The sequence below is a fragment of the Emys orbicularis genome, chromosome 6, assembly GCF_028017835.1.
Source record: "Emys orbicularis isolate rEmyOrb1 chromosome 6, rEmyOrb1.hap1, whole genome shotgun sequence".
Lineage (NCBI taxonomy): Eukaryota > Metazoa > Chordata > Testudines > Emydidae > Emys > Emys orbicularis.
This window is the reverse complement of record NC_088688.1, coordinates 35,072,210-35,088,500: the sequence shown is the minus strand read 5'-3', so window position 1 is coordinate 35,088,500 and position 16,291 is coordinate 35,072,210. Positions and strand designations below refer to the sequence as shown.

Below are 16,291 nucleotides of genomic sequence, written 5' to 3'. Positions count from 1 at the left end.
CTGGACACAGTACTCCAGATGAGGCCTCACCAATGTCAAATAAAGGGGAACGATCACGTTCCTCGATCTGCTGGCAATGCCCCTACTTACACAGCCCAAAATGCCGTTAGCCTTCTTGGCAACAAGAGCACACTGTTGACTCATATCCAGCTTCTCGTCCACTGTGACCCCTAGGTGCTTTTCTGCAGAACTGCTACCTAGCCATTCGGTCCCTAGTCTGTAGCAGTGCATGGGATTCTTCCATCCTAAGTGCAGGACTCTGCACTTATCCTTGTTGAACCTCATCAGGTTTTTTTTGGCCCAGTCCTCTAATTTGTCTAGGTCCCTCTGTATCCGATCCCTACCCTCTAGTGTATCTACCACGCCTCCCAGTTTAGTGTCATCTGCAAACTTGCTGAGAGTGCAGTCCACACCATCCTCAAGATAATTAATAAAGATATTAAACAAAACCGGTCCCAGGACCGACTCTTGGGGCACTCCGCTTGAAACCGGCTGCCAACTAGACATGGAGCCATTGATCACTACCCGTTGAGCCCGACGATCTAGCCAGCTTTCTATCCACCGTACAGTCCATTAATCCAGCCCATACTTCTTTAACTTGGCGGCAAGAATACTGTGGGAGACAGTATCAAAAGCTTTGCTAAAGTCAAGGAATAACACATCCATTGCTTTTCCCTCATCCACAGAACCAGTTATCTCATCATAGAAGGCAATTAGGTTAGTCAGGCACGACTTCCCCTTGGTGAATCCATGCTGACTGTTCCTGATCACTTTCCTCTCCTCTAAGTGTTTCATAATTGATTCCTTGAGGACCTGCTCCATGATTTTTCCAGGGACTGAGGTGAGGCTGACTGGCCTGTAGTTCCCCGGATCCTCCTTCTTCCCTTTTTTAAAGATGGGCACTACATTAGCCTTTTCCCAGTCATCCGGGACCTCCCCCGATCGCCATGAGTTTTCAAAAATAATGGCTAATGGCTCTGCAATCTCATCCGCTAACTCCTTTAGCACCCTCGGATGCGGCGCATCCGGCCCCATGGACTTGTGCACGTCCAGTTTTTCTAAATAGTCCCGAACCACTTCTTTCTCCACAGAAGGCTGGTCACCTTCTCCCCATACTGTGCTGCCTAGTGCAGCAGTCTGGGAGCTGACCTTGTTCGTGAAGACAGGGGCAAAAAAAATCATTGAGTACATTAGCTTTTTCCACATCCTCGGTCACTAGGTTGCCTCCCTCATTCAGTAAGGGGCCCACACTTTCCTTGACTTTCTTCTTGTTGCTAACATACCTGAAGAAACCCTTCTTGTTACTCTTAACATCTCTTGCTAGCTGCAACTCCAAGTGTGATTTGGCCTTCCTGATTTCACTCCTGCATGCCTGAGCAATATTTTTATACTCCTCCCTGATCATTTGTCCAATCTTCCACTTCTTGTAAGCTTCTTTTTTTGCGTTTAAGATCAGCAAGGATTTCACTGTTTAGCCAAGCTGGTTGCCTGCCATATTTACTATTCTTTCTACACATCGGGATGGTTTGTTCCTGCAACCGCAATAAAGATTCTTTAAAATACAGCCAGCTCTCCTGGACCCCTTTGCCCTTCATGTTATTCTCCCAGGGGATCCTGCCCATCTGTTCCCTGAGGGAGTCAAAGTCTGCTTTTCTGAAGTCCAGGGTCCGTATTCTGCTGCTCTCCTTTCTTCCTTTGGTGCTGGCAATCTGCATTTTGCCGGCAGAGCCTCCTTTCAGTCTCCCGCCACTCCTGTACTTTTAGATTTTCAGTAAGGCACTGCTGCATGACTTCATGCAGCAGGTCCTCTTTTTGGTTCTTCGCATACGCTTCCTGATTCTTTGTAGTCTTTTTGGCCGTTGATAACAAGGACAACTGGGATCTCAAGGTTGCATCTGTAAAGCCAAAATGCAACACTTAACAGAGGCAGCATTGTTCACACTAGACAGAGCAATGATTCGGCTGTACTTAAAGACAAGTACAGTGTACACTATCAGAAAGTGCCAGTCCCAAAACGAACGCACATAACCCACAGGAGCCCCAAAATGGTGAGAAAGGACGGGCAAGGGGGACTAATTGTTTCAGGGCCATACTGCCTCTGGCGTTGATTCTGTGCCTTGGGGAGAGCCAACAGCTGCAGGGGGCCCCTGTACTGAACACTGTCCCCACACTTTCCACAGGATGAGTTCATCCCGGAAGATATCTTGCTGCTGAGGGTAACGTACTACAATGTGGCTTCTGCCCTGGCCCTTATGCCGCTTGCCTGTGTGCAGCAATGGTCCCCCCCACCCCTCATGGCACAGTGGCATGGACATGTTAGCCTTACTGGGAGAAGGAACACAGTAACTCTGCCAGGGAACCCACGCAAGCAGATTGCCCATTTTCTGCATGAGACATTTGAAGAGATCACTGAGGCCGATAACTGCGATGTGAGAGAGCACATCAATGCCCTACTCCACATCTAGGCATGCACGCAGCCCTAACCCTTCTTTCTGCAACCCTCTGCCCCAAGAGCCCGCACCAAGCAACTACCTTCCCAAAATAAAAGCCACTTACTGGGCACCACCACCTCTGCTGTTTGTTCTTCCCCAAGCACCGTCCACTGCGACTGGCTACCTTTCTCCTGGCTTGAAAACAGCTCCTGGCTGTATGCATCTAGGGATGCCGGGCCATCCTTTGGCTCTGGGTCCCCCTCCTCCTCAGCACCCTCGCTCCCGTTTTCCTCCTCCTGCCTTGTTGAACTCTGCTACTACGGTCTCTGAAGTGTCCATGGTGGTCTTCGGAGTGGAGGTGGGGTCGCCCCCAAGTATCGCGTCCAGCTCTTTGTAGAAATGGCAGGTTGTGGGGGCAGCACTGGAGCAGTGGTTTGCCTCCCACACTTTGTGGTAGGCATTCCGCAGCTCCTTCACTTTAACCCTGCACTGCACTGCGTCCCGGTCATGGCCCCTTTCCATCTTGGCCCTTGATATCTGCCCGTAGGCTCTCTCACATCGAGTTATCCTACGGCTGGAGCGCAGCTGGGACTGGACTGCTTCCTCCGCCCAAACACTGATGAGGTCCAGCACCTCGCCATTGCTCCATACTGGGGATCGCCTGGGGCGTGGAGGCATGGTCACCTGGAAAGATGCGCTGAGAGCACTCCGCGCCTTGCTGAGCAAACAGGAAGGGGAATTTCAAAATTCCCAGAGAATTTAAAGGGCGGAGCTGACAGTTGGTCACCTGAGGACAGGGCAGTAGAGTTCGAAGTGATGACCAGAGTGGCTAGAACAGGCATTTTGGGACACTTCTGGAGGCCGATCAGAGCACATTAATGGACCAGGGCGTCCACACTGGCACCGCGGCGCTGCAGCCATGGTGCAACAAGCTTTATGCTTCTCATGGAGGTGGATTACCAGGGGCGCTCTACATGCCTTGCCAGTGTGGACACCTCAGGAGCTAGGGTGCCCGGGGCTGATTTAATGCACTCTCATGTGTAAGTGTAGACAAGGCCTTAAATATGTTGTGAACTCTTCTAAACTTCAATTGAAGATTCTCCCCAAATATCAGTCTCTCTTCACTGCTATATTGCTCTATGTTCCTCTAATGAGAAGGTGCTAAAAGTGGGATTTCTTTTTGTTACCCCTACTCATGTAAGTTCATAGTTCTTGTAATGTATGCAATAATAATAAGCAAACTTAGCTAAGAATGTTGGCTATAAAAAGACTCACTGAGACTTTAAAGATAACAAAATAATCATATTTCAGTTCAATTCTATTAGGGTATAATCTGGTAAGCTTTATGACAAGGCAGCACTGTATGTATTAGTCTGTCTTTTCCTTTTGGAATGATTGTCAGGGAAAGTTCTGCTGAGCACTTTTTCAAAAAACTAAAATGGCTTTTTTTCCATTTTTAGGAAAAGGAGAAATAGAAGCCATAGTTGTACCTGTGTGTCTGGCATTCTTGTTGTCCATCCTTCTGGGAGTATTGTTCTGCTTTAACAAACGGGACTTGTAAGTACATATAGCATGTATTTCTATCACATTTTACTATATCTGAGCTTGACAGTAATATTTCACTGTAATTTATGTATCATGGACCTGATTCTCATCTCTCACTGATTTATATCTATGAGAAACTCCTTTGAAGTAAGTGAAGCTGCACCATATTAAAACAGGTTTGGGAGGAGGGGAGGAATTGGGTCCATGTTCCTCTTAGAAATATGGAGACTTTCGCTATAACAATGCTGTAACAATAATTCAGAGAGCTCTTTTTAAAAAGATTTTGTGCAAGCCTATTAACTGAATGTGATAGGAAATTCTTGCTAGTTCTTGATTTTCAGAATAAACTGAAATTTTTGATCACCTGAGTTTCATATAATTAATACACCATTAAGGAATTCTTTACATCCCACCAAAAAAATCTATTTTTCACAGTCTGTGTAATAAAATGAGTTAAATAATGTAAGCCAGCTTTTTTTGAAGGGGAGGCAAAGGCACCACACCACTGGAAGATGTCTCCCTCTCTCTTCCTTGCAGCTTTTTCTGTCCTGTCTTATAGCTCTTTCAAAAACTCTGCTCCAAGTAGTAGCTGCTGGGAGAGACACCGACTTTGAGTTCCCCGGGACGTGCTCGACCCCCGCCCCCACTCCACGCCTTCCCCCAAGGCCTCACCCTGCCTCTTTCTGCCGCGTTCCGCCCCCCCCCCTCAAACACGCCCTGCCCTCACTTCACCTCTTTCTGCCCCCATTCCTCCCTCTCCCCCCAGTGCCTCCTGCCTGCCGCTGATCAGCTGATCCTTGGTGGGCGGGAGGCGCTGGGGGTAAAGAGGAGGAGCTGATCGGCGGGGCCTGCGGTGAGTGCTGAGCACCCACTATTTTTTTTTTTTTTTTTCTGTGGGTGCTCCAGCCCCGGAGCACCCACGGAGTCGGTGCCTATGGCTGTTGGCACGGTGCCTTTGGCTGGGGAAAAATATAAACTGTCTCTATGCCTGGTCACTTGGCTAAAGAGTACCCTTCAGATATCCCCAACAAAATTACATTTTTTTCATAATGGGGCTCTACCAATCTACCTTTACTTGTCCCTCTTAGGGCTGCCTCTTAATGGGCCTTAGCTGAAGGACCATCTGGCAATGCCTGTTAACTAAAACTATTTACTTGTCAGGGCATATTCTCTTCCCTTTCTTTAGCAAAGAGGTTTAAACAGCTAGGAGCATCCATCACATTGTATTATATAACTGTTTTCATATTTGATGGTATTTACAAATTACTAGGTTTTGATCGCTAGTTATGTTTAAGGAGCTTGTCGCTATTTCCTCCGGAAAAATGTCATGCACCAGTTTCAGTTGGATTGTATTTAAATGTGTGTGCATTTTTTCTATATTTTTTTCTATTTATTTATATTTTTAATTGCAAAGTCTGTCTAGACGTTTGTGGCACTCCTCACCATGGCACCAGAGCATCTCTGTCAGCCTGGTCTATATATGTAAAAAAGAGAGAGAGAGCCAAAAATATATACTTTTTCCAGTATTTTGGGTAATGCTCATCCAGTGAGATTTAACTGTCACTTTGTGCCTTCAAAAGTGCTATTAGATTTATTTTATGACCTCTCCCAAACCCCCTACTGTTCTATTTTTCTTTTGATCATTTTATTTGATGTGGGTGGGGGAGCCCCAAATCGAACTGTCACAAAACTAGGCTATAAAGCCAATCTTCTCAAGTTGCAGTGAAATGAAGTGGCAGTGAGCATGAAGTGTTCTAGGTATGACTTTGCAAATGAGCACACCAGACGTCAAATGTGACAGGACAAAATCGGTATCTGTAACACTTCTGTCAAATATTTTAAAAGACCAGTAATTGTACATTAAGAATATAAAGCACAACTGTAACCATGTTTGCAAGTTTTGAGGGTTCAAGAAATGTATTTTCCATTGTTTTATCCTCCTGTAGAATTAAAAAGCATATCTGGCCTAATGTTCCTGATCCTTCCAAAAGTAATATTGCTCAGTGGTCCCCTCAAACTCCAACTAAGGTAAGATTGAATCTTTATGATAGTACATAAAATATCTTAAGAATAAACTGACGAGTAGGAGCCCTCTAAATGGATATTGAAAGAGAACTTGGATTTTCAGCCTGTTAAAATGTTCCTCCTATATCTCAGGATTATTTTAATAACATCAGTGTATTCAGCATTAGGCAGATACAGTCACAAGGAGCTCACAACCTAAATTGGATTCTGTTAATATGGGGCTAATTTTAAGTTTCATAGGTTTAAGGTTCAGGGCTTAATTCTTCTCTCACTTCCCCAAATGTGTAAATCATGAGCAATTAAGTGGAAATCAATGGAATTTTTAGGCAGTTGAGAATTGGAAATTTGTTAGAGCAATTTATAATGAAATACAAATACAGAGAGAGGGGTACAGCAGATACGCGCATCTGTGTGTGGAGTGGTAACAAACTGGCATGCTGCATAGTAGTGGAGGAGGGGAAATTCTGATCAAGGAACCAGGACAAACTCCAGTGAAAATTGCTATGAGATATTTAATATACATGTAGAGGTGATAGCATTTCTGTTGCAAGGTCTTAATCTGAAATACTTCTGCAGGATACAATGCATGGTGCTCAATTTATTCTCAGTATCACAGAAGAGTAAGGGTTTGGGTAGACCCTTCATGAAATTCTGGTTCCAGGGAGTCTGTTTCCTTAAGACTTTGATACTTGGAAATGTAAACCACATTTTCCATCTTATGGCAAATACTCAAGAAGAACTGCCAAATTCTGCAGAGAGCAGAACCTGTTGGGGTCTCAAAGTGCGTAAAGAATAGAAAGTGAGACACCATGACTCTTTTTCCCTCATAGGCAACACCTAACTTTCTTCTTTTCTTTCAGCATAATTTTAGTTCCAAAGATCAGATGTATCCAGAAGGCAGCTTTACTGATGTAAGCGTGGTTGAAATAGAAGCAGATGACAAGAAGTCCGTTTCAGAGCAGGATCTAAAACCCTTCAACTTGCTTAAAAAGGAAAAAAATACTTCAGAGGGGCACAGCAGTGGTATTGGAGGATCCTCATGCATGTCTTCTCCTAGGCAAAGTGTTTCCGACAGTGATGAGAGTGAATCTGCACAAAACACTTCAAGCACTGTACAGTATTCAACTGTAGTACTCAATGGCTACAGAGACCAAATTCCTTCTGTTCAAGTCTTTTCAAGGTCTGAATCCACCCAGCCGCTGCTAGATTCAGAAGAGAAACCAGAAGATAACCCAGGAGGAGGTGAAAGTGCAACTCCAAGGCAGCAGTATTTCAAACAAAATAGTAGTCAGGATGAAACCAATACAGATGGGTCACATTTTGAAAGAGCAAAGCAAGTTACTCCTCCAATAAACGAGGAGGATCTTGTTGGACTTGCACAACTACAGATTTCAGGTCACAGTTCACAGCTGTGTGGCTCTGGGCCAGAGAAAAATAAACCTGAATCTGCTTTGGCAGATGCGTTCAGCCCAAGTACTGAGGGACAGATTCTGAGACTGGAAACGATGGGGATAAACACAGCAACAGTTGATGAGATACCAAAAAGTTACATGCCACAGACTGTAAGGCAAGGGGGCTATATCCCCCAGTGAGAGGAGAGAGACTGGCTCTGTTAGGCCTTCAGTAGTGCCTGATCCATTTTCCCCCCCTGTGTTTCTGATGAGTTAAGCTAAGTATTTTTATCTGATTTCAGATAAAAATATTCAGATTCATTTAGTGAAGAGAATTTGATGGAGGGTACATGAGTACTATATTTCATTGGGATATTTCCAGTCCAGAATTACTGGAGATCCTCCTATAAGCACTACATAGATTCTCTTATTTGTCTGAATAATTGAACAGGCCTTTGTGCTGCCTTGCAGTTTTGTTTGTCTTTGTAATGTCACATTTAAACATGATTGATTGAAAGTAGCAAGTTTTATTTTGTTACTGAGGCCAAGGGGCATCTAAGAGGAAAATACCAGGAGCCTTCTGGCCAGGGCTTTGGAACTGTGCTCCGGCTCCGCTCCAGCTCCAGGCAAAAACCTACAGCTCCACTGCTCCGGAGCTGCTCCGCGCTCCAGCTCCGGGCTCCGTTCCAAAGCCCTGCTTCTGGCAGTGCATGATATTAAGATGCCTACTTTGGCTAAGCTTGATTAGACCAGAGTGTGTTCCTCCAAAGGTAAAAATTGAAAGTACAGTATTATATATTTTTAAGATGTTATCCAGTGACCAAACAATTTCGGCCCACATTCATCCCTGACTAACTCTATTGACTTCAGTGGAGTTATAGAAGGGATGAATTTGGCCCAATATTTCTAATGTAATAACATCAGACTAATGTCTCAAAGTATTTCAGGCCTCATATAAAGAACTGTAAAACAAAGGACTGAAGTACTTGTCACAAATTGCAATCAAAATGCCATCACTGCTTAACTCCCTATGAATGCTAGTGTAGTCATCAGTATTCTGCCTGCCTCTCTCTCTCTCTCTAATATATGTATGTATGTATACACACATTTATATATACTCACCCGTATATAGAAACTAGGCATAAAAACTACCTATCTTGTAATCTGAGCCAAATGCATGGCAATTAAAATTTCATATTTAGCATTAAAAACTTTGACGGAAAATGTAGGTAAGAAAAACTCCCCTGTAGGCGAATTGAAGTGTTTATTTAAAAATGAATATCTGTTTATCTCAAATCCCTGACTAACCATACCATATATCTTTGTTTTAGAATTCGCCTGTTTACCATACAAGGTTTGGGTGGGGAAAGGCAAGAAGTAATAAAATGTAATATTCTAAAGTGAATTAGCATGTGTAGGTTTAGCTTTTACAAATGTTTTAGAAGAAAAATACTTCTTCCTTTTTGCTCTGCTGCCAATACTGGGATTCTATGATTTCCTTGCTACAGTGTAATGAGCTCAGCGAAACCAAAAGTGGCATGAGGAAAACCATTCCTTGCTGTAGTAAGGCACTGATATTGCTGATACTTTGGGGGAAATCTAGAACCCTGAACTTGGAAGTTGACAGGTAAAACATCCTTCCATTTTTCATTATGAGCCTGTAAGCAAAATATCTAGATCCTGCTGCTACAATTCTTGACACCTACCTCTTTTCCATTCTTCTCCTTTCCAATTCTCACATCCTAGAGAGGATATAGTTCCTGAAGACAACAATCCTTGATATCCTTTCTTATAGATCTTGTTACTCAGATGAAGATTTTTTTTTTTTTTTTTTTTTTTAAGTTTTCCCAGATGACATCCGATCAGCTTTACAAAGTTATCTTCTTGTAGCTATATCTGAACCTAGTCCATTTAGTTTTCCAGTCTGGTATTAATAAGTCATGAGCATCTCTAAGTCTTTGATTCTCAGGTAATTCAGAAACACTACAGGCTGTGTTAGGAAAAATAAAACCTCATTTTATATTTAACAAAATAATTTTTTTTTTCACAAGATCGCTGTACATAAAGATTCATCTTCCTGTAGGTCCTCAAATGCAGTGGTTCCCAACTGTGGCCCATATACCACTGGTCTGCAGAATACTTGCTGGTGGGATGTGGAGAGCTGGCTGGTCACATAGTTCTAACTTTGCTCATCTCCATCTGTTAATTCATGTTGAAGAGCAAGTTAAAATTCACCTAACTCTCCATGTTAGTAGTTGCTATCATTGCCACAGGGAAGTTACACAGTAATGTTAATGAGAGTGGCGACATGGTCCATGAGACTCTCTTTAAGATGCATTCCACACTGTGGAAACTTTAAGACATCTATACTAGGATATCTGGAAAAGCTTTGTTTTATTCACTTATGCAAAATTCCTTATCCTACTGACATGTTGCTCTCAGTAATAATGTATCATATTTTTGGTACCCAGAAATTTAAGGGTTGCTGTATTGCTGTTGCAGCACGCTCTGATTTTGTTGCTTTTCAGAAACTCCTCCATAACATTTCAGTTGGTTGGGCTGCCCATCTTGAATTTTTTTTCTGGGGACAAGGACCCAACAGTATCCAATAAGCCTTTAGAACTCCCCAGATGATGTAAATCTGCAGTATGAATCATAGTACTCCAAAGGCCAAACTGTACCCTTTACTAGAACACATCTTTGTAGCACATAAATTAGAATTTAGGAACTAATTTCTTCATCTGGTATGTGTGGAAGAAGTGCCCATTTTCAAAGGGTCCTGTGAAGCTTGCAATGGAAGCTGTATATTCTGTTTTGAAGGTTTCCCTAGGTAAAGTACACGTAGGCCAAAAAGATGAATCAAACGAACCCTGAAAGTATGTGTATTAAGAACCTCAGCATCCACATTCTTAACGCTGCAGCCTTTGTGCTCTTGTCCCATTCACTTCTACTGAGACTTAACCAATTAGGTTGCTGGTTTCTGACTTTCACAAACACTAGTGTTTAGAGACCTGATGTCTTCAGATACAGTTTTAGGAGCTCTTTCCTCAAGCCAGTGATACAGGCTCTTTATTTTTGAAGTATGAGAGTGGATGACCATTTACTTTGAACATTGCAATCATGCTCTGATTTATGTAAATGGAAGCCATTTCAGACTCATTGTTTTAAATCCCAGCTCACCTCCCGCCACAATTAAATGTAATGTCAGAAGAAAAGAGAATCCCATTTTTAAGAGGAGCACCCAGCAGTGATCGTTCTGATCTAGTACTAGTGGTATCTTATCTTCAGCATTACTACAGATTAATAGGAGCAGTCTTGTTGTTGTATGAAAGACATCCCCCCCCCTCCCCACCCCCACCCACCCCCCCCGGAACAAAGCTCTGTATTTCTCATTCCTATTTAAATTTCAGTATTTAGACTGATGCAGAAGAGAAATAAAAGGAAAAGGTTGTAAATCCACATTTATGTAGATGAACTCATAAAATTCACAACATGTAAAAGCAATGAGCAATTACAGCCTGGTCATGAAATTTTTGTCTGTGCCAAAATTGTACACTGTGCAGTGTTCAGCTTTTGACCTGAAATAGTTAACTTTAATTTTGTACTTTTAAGTCTGGAAAGTACCCTTACACTTAATTTTATATTGGACACTGTATCTTGCAAGCAGTTTTTTAAATGTGGATGTGTATTAACAGTCTCTACCTAGTCTTCTGACTATTACTATACATACAAAGGCAGACTTTTTTTTTTTTTTTTTTTTACTATGGTGCACTTTAAGAAAAAATAAAGGCATTATTAAAATAAAACTACATTTAACACTGACATTGCTGTGTGCCCATTTTGATTAATTGCCAAGACTGGCATGCCTCAGATGGGAAAGTAGAAATCTTGTATGTTATTTGTTCAACAGCAGGGAAGATGGAGAGTTAAGAATAAGCATCTTTTGTGCACCAGCCCACTTCGAATGTCTGCGCGATGCAAATTAGCTAATTGCTTGTCTCTTTATTCCTACAACAACTATAAATGTTTTTTTAATACCATACCATAAATTAACCATGGCTTGGTAATATTCTGTCCAGCTGGGATCTGTTGGTGGTCCTTTGTCTAAATAGTCAACCCAGACAAAGCCCCAATCCTTGACAGTGGAGGCAGCAGAGTAGAAGTGGCTTTAAGCCTCCTTTGTGTTCCTCAATCTTGGGCTGGCTGTGCACCATTCTAGGTGCCTGGCATAAGTTACAGCAGCCTGAGGATCACACTAAGGTTGATTGTCAGGGGTGGCTGAGACATTGGAGTGTGTGGCAGGGGATTCCTTATTTTGGCATTTGGGAGAGGGCTGGCACAGAGTTGGTTATATGAGTTATTCAGCACCAGGGGACCCCACTGCAGGTTGCGTGGAAGTGAGTCTATACCTATGGCTGGGTATAGAGTCCTTCTGCATTAGCAGCACAGTTGAGGGTTGAAACCTAAATCAGCCTTTTGGTGTGTGAATATCATGTGCCTGATGATGCAAGCCCTCTTGTTGACTTCAGTAATAGCTGTCATGCAGCTCTCTTGTGGGTACAGAGCCCAAATCATTGTCTATGTTCTTATACCATTCACATCATTGCAGTGCCTGAACCCTATTGACTTAACCGAAAATAGGTTCCCAAACTTTTTATGGTCCATGGAGACTTGACTGAACATGTGGTGCTCTTCCTTGTTTCTAGTTATTTAATTGCATTAAAAAGGGCTAAAGTAAATTTCCTGATATTATCTTTCCGTATAATCAGTTGCTTGCTGTTGCTGCCATTGGGACTGTCTGCCCTGTGAACTCCGTTCCTCCCAATCTCTTTGCTAAAATGTGCTCCATCCTAACGGGCAAACATTTTGACAACCTTGTCTTAACCATTTATGTCGAACTTTACTACTGCACCAAAAGTAAACTTGACACTAAAAATGCTGCTATTTCAGTTTTCATTGGCTATAATAAACTTGCAATTCATTTTAAATATAACAAAATGCATTGCTGAAGTCCCTATTTTAGGCATCATCCCATTTCAATTAAGGGCCAAGCAGAAACTTAAATTTTCTCATAAACTTGGTTCATGAATCAGAAAACTGCACTTTGTGGGGTGTGGGGGAGGGATGGGAAGAGTTTTTGAAGCCAGAGTAAATCTTGGCTGTGCGCTCAAAACAATGAAATAAGTAGAAAAGGTGAAGCTATTGTTCTACAAACCTATTCTCAATATTTGCTCCCTCATTTATCATTGCTTTTGCAGGCTAAACCATTCTTTAAGGGAAAGTAAGGATTCTCCATTTTCATTGTATTGAATCTAATCTAAAAGTAGTTTAAACATGTTTGTTCTTGAGAAGCTGATACTATGTGAGGGCCCAATCTCAAAGGGTGCTGAGCCTCATCTCCTGTTGACTTTAGCTTCAGCTGTTACCAACACAGCAGAGCAGCTCAGCATGGAGCCCTTAGCAATTTCACATTTGCTTTAAAGAGATCTTTGTAAGTAAGGAATGCAATAAAAGCGTCAGTACTTTAGAAACACATTTCTTTTGCAATGGATTGAATATAAGTAGATAACACTAGAGCTGTGATAACGATAATGATTAGAACAATTTGACTTCCATCTTGTTTTATGGACTTAAATGTCTTCCAGGCAGTGCACTACCTGTAATGGTTACATTTCTTTGTTGACAATTACAAATGTACTGGCTTTTAAAGCAGTAAATGAGCAGCCTTTGCTATTTTGTTTCAGATAACACCTCTTTTTTTATCTTTTCCGTATCAAAACTTATTGCTTAAGGGGACACTGTCAAAGTGCAACTTGGGGTTTTTTTTTCATAGATTCATAGATTCTAGGACTGTAAGGGACCTCGAGAGGTCATCGAGTCCAGTCCCCTGCCCGCATGGCAGGACCAAATACTGTCTAGACCATCCCTGATAGACATTTATCTAACCTACTCTTAAATATCTCCAGAGATGGAGATTCCACAACCTCCCTAGGCAATTTATTCCAGTGTTTAACCACCCTGACAGTTAGGAACTTTTTCCTAATGTCCAACCTAGACCTCCCTTGCTGCAGTTTAAGCCCATTGCTTCTTGTTCTATCCTCAGAGGCTAAGGTGAACAAGTTTTCTCCCTCCTCCTTATGACACCCTTTTAGATACCTGAAAACTGCTATCATGTCCCCTCTCAGTCTTCTCTTTTCCAAACTAAACAAACCCAATTCTTTCAGCCTTCCTTCATAGGTCATGTTCTCAAGACCTTTAATCATTCTTGTTGCTCTTCTCTGGACCCTTTCCAATTTCTCCACATCTTTCTTGAAATGCGGTGCCCAGAACTGGACACAATACTCCAGCTGAGGCCTAACCAGAGCAGAGTAGAGCGGAAGAATGACTTCTCGTGTCTTGCTCACAACACACCTGTTAATACATCCCAGAATCATGTTTGCTTTTTTTGCAACAGCATCACACTGTTGACTCATATTTAGCTTGTGGTCCACTATAACCCCTAGATCCCTTTCTGCCGTACTCCTTCCTAGACAGTCTCTTCCCATTCTGTATGTGTGAAACTGATTTTTTCTTCCTAAGTGGAGCACTTTGCATTTGTCTTTGTTAAACTTCATCCTGTTTAACTCAGACCATTTCTCCAATTTGTCCAGATCATTTTGAATTATGACCCTGTCCTCCAAAGCAGTTGCAATCCCTCCCAGTTTGGTATCATCCGCAAACTTAATAAGCGTACTTTCTATGCCAATATCTAAGTCGTTAATGAAGATATTGAACAGAGCCGGTCCCAAAACAGACCCCTGCGGAACCCCACTCGTTATGCCTTTCCAGCAGGATTGGGAACCATTAATAACAACTCTCTGAGTACGGTTATCCAGCCAGTTATGCACCCACCTTATAGTAGCCCCATCTAAATTGTATTTGCCTAGTTTGTTGATAAGAATATCATGCGAGACCGTATCAGATGCCTTACTAAAGTCTAGGTATACCACATCCACAGCTTCTCCCTTATCCACAAGACTCGTTATCCTATCAAAGAAAGCTATCAGATTGGTTTGACATGATTTGTTCTTTACTAATCCATGCTGGCTGTTCCCTATCACCTTACCACCTTCCAAGTGTTTGCAGATGATTTCCTTAATTACTTGCTCCATTATCTTCCCTGGCACAGAAGTTAAACTAACTGGTCTGTAGTTTCCTGGGTTGTTTTTATTTCCCTTTTTATAGATGGGCACTATATTTGCCCTTTTCCAGTCTTCTGGAATCTCTCCTGTCTCCCATGATTTTCCAAAGATAATAGCTAGAGGCTCAGATACCTCCTCTATTAGCTCCTTGAGTATTCTAGGATGCATTTCATCAGGCCCTGGTGACTTGCAGGCATCTAACTTTTCTAAGCGATTTTTAACTTGTTCTTTTTTTATTTTATCTGCTAAACCTACCCCCTTCCCATTAGCATTCACTATGTTAGGCATTCCTTCAGACTTCTCGGTGAAGACCGAAACAAAGAAGTCATTAAGCATCTCTGCCATTTCCAAGTTTCCTGTTACTGTTTCTCCCTCTTCACTAAGCAGTTTCATTTTTGTTTTAAGTTAAATAGTAACAGGTGCTACACCTACCCCTTAAATCTTTGTAGTCACATTTTCCTAATTATAAAATATTTTTCTGAATGTGTGAAAAAATGCAATAAAAGTGGAAACTGTGAACCTGAGCATGCAAAGTATTCTTTTCAGCTTTAGTGCTCTTCATTGTTTAAAATCAAATGATTTCTTAAAGGTTATTCCTTTTAAGCATGCTGTCTGTCCTCTGTCAGGTAGATAGGAAGGGAGTGCATTTCAAATCTAGGGGTAGGTCTATACTTACCTCCGGGTCCGGCGATAAGCAATCGATCTTCTGGGATCGATCCCGGAAGTGCTCGCCGTCGACGCCGGTACTCCAGCTCGGCGAGAGGAGTACGCGGCATCGACGGGGGAGCCTGCCTGCCGCGTCTGGACCCGCGATAAGTTCGAACTAAGGTACTTCGACTTCAGCTACGTTATTAACGTAGCTGAAGTTGCATACCTTAGTTCGAAGTGGGGGGTTAGTGTGGACCAGGCCTAGGTGTGAAAGCGTGCACACAATAATTGTGCATCTCTGTACTCAGTGCAGCAAAAATTTAGCCTAAAATATTGATATGGCAATGAGTTACTAAGTAACAAACTGACTAATATTTTCTTATTGGGTTCCAGAGGCAAGACTACTAAATATTAAATACTGTTCGGTGACTATACAGGCATAGGCCACAGACACTTTCTTGTTAATGAAAATGTCCAATGCAGTTTCAAGACATCTGTAACATTTGACAGTGAATGTAAATACCAAATGGAGTTTAATACTGTTTGTATATTCAGAGTAATTAGGGCTTGCAAAACTAATATTGATTTTGTATGCCAGCTCTAAACAATTCACATATAACCAGATTTAAACTCGCAAGTGCTGCTTAAGCCTCCTCTATATAGAAACATGTTGAAATCGCATTCCAGTATTAATCCTTTTACAAGCTACTGTATGTTTATTGTTATGTAAGTGTTGTGAATTGTGCTGTCAACAATTTTTATTGTAACCTTGAATGTCTGTCTCCTCTTTATTGTATTGTACCCGAACGTTGCTTTTCTATCAACTATATTTTATAAAGTTTAAAAAAAAAAAAAATCCCAAACCTGCCATTACTCTGTGTTTGCATTTGTCAGTGTTGTCCTAAGGCTAACTTTATGTATTGACATTGAAGACAAAGCAGTTTGCCTTTTTTTGGCTTTATACAGTTATGCAATTATTGCATCTTGGCCACTGTACCAATAGGCTAAAATCAAAAAAACTGTCCAGAGAGATTTAAGTGGCTGTGGAAGAGTCAGCCGAGGGCGGAGG

The 16,291-nt window shown here is 42.0% G+C and overlaps 1 protein-coding gene across 2 annotated transcripts in view; it reads left to right on the top strand.

Moving 5' to 3' along the window:
* IL6ST (interleukin 6 cytokine family signal transducer) overlaps nt 1–7,594 on the top strand; it is a 50,705-nt gene extending 43,111 nt beyond the window's left edge. For both annotated transcript variants that reach the window (XM_065406288.1, XM_065406289.1), the window contains 3 exons: nt 3,893–3,989; nt 5,924–6,005; nt 6,863–7,594. In XM_065406288.1, coding sequence (XP_065262360.1) covers nt 3,893–3,989; nt 5,924–6,005; nt 6,863–7,594 — 911 coding nt within the window. The remainder of the gene's footprint in view (nt 1–3,892; nt 3,990–5,923; nt 6,006–6,862) is intronic.
* Nucleotides 7,595–16,291: the final 8,697 nt, after the last annotated feature.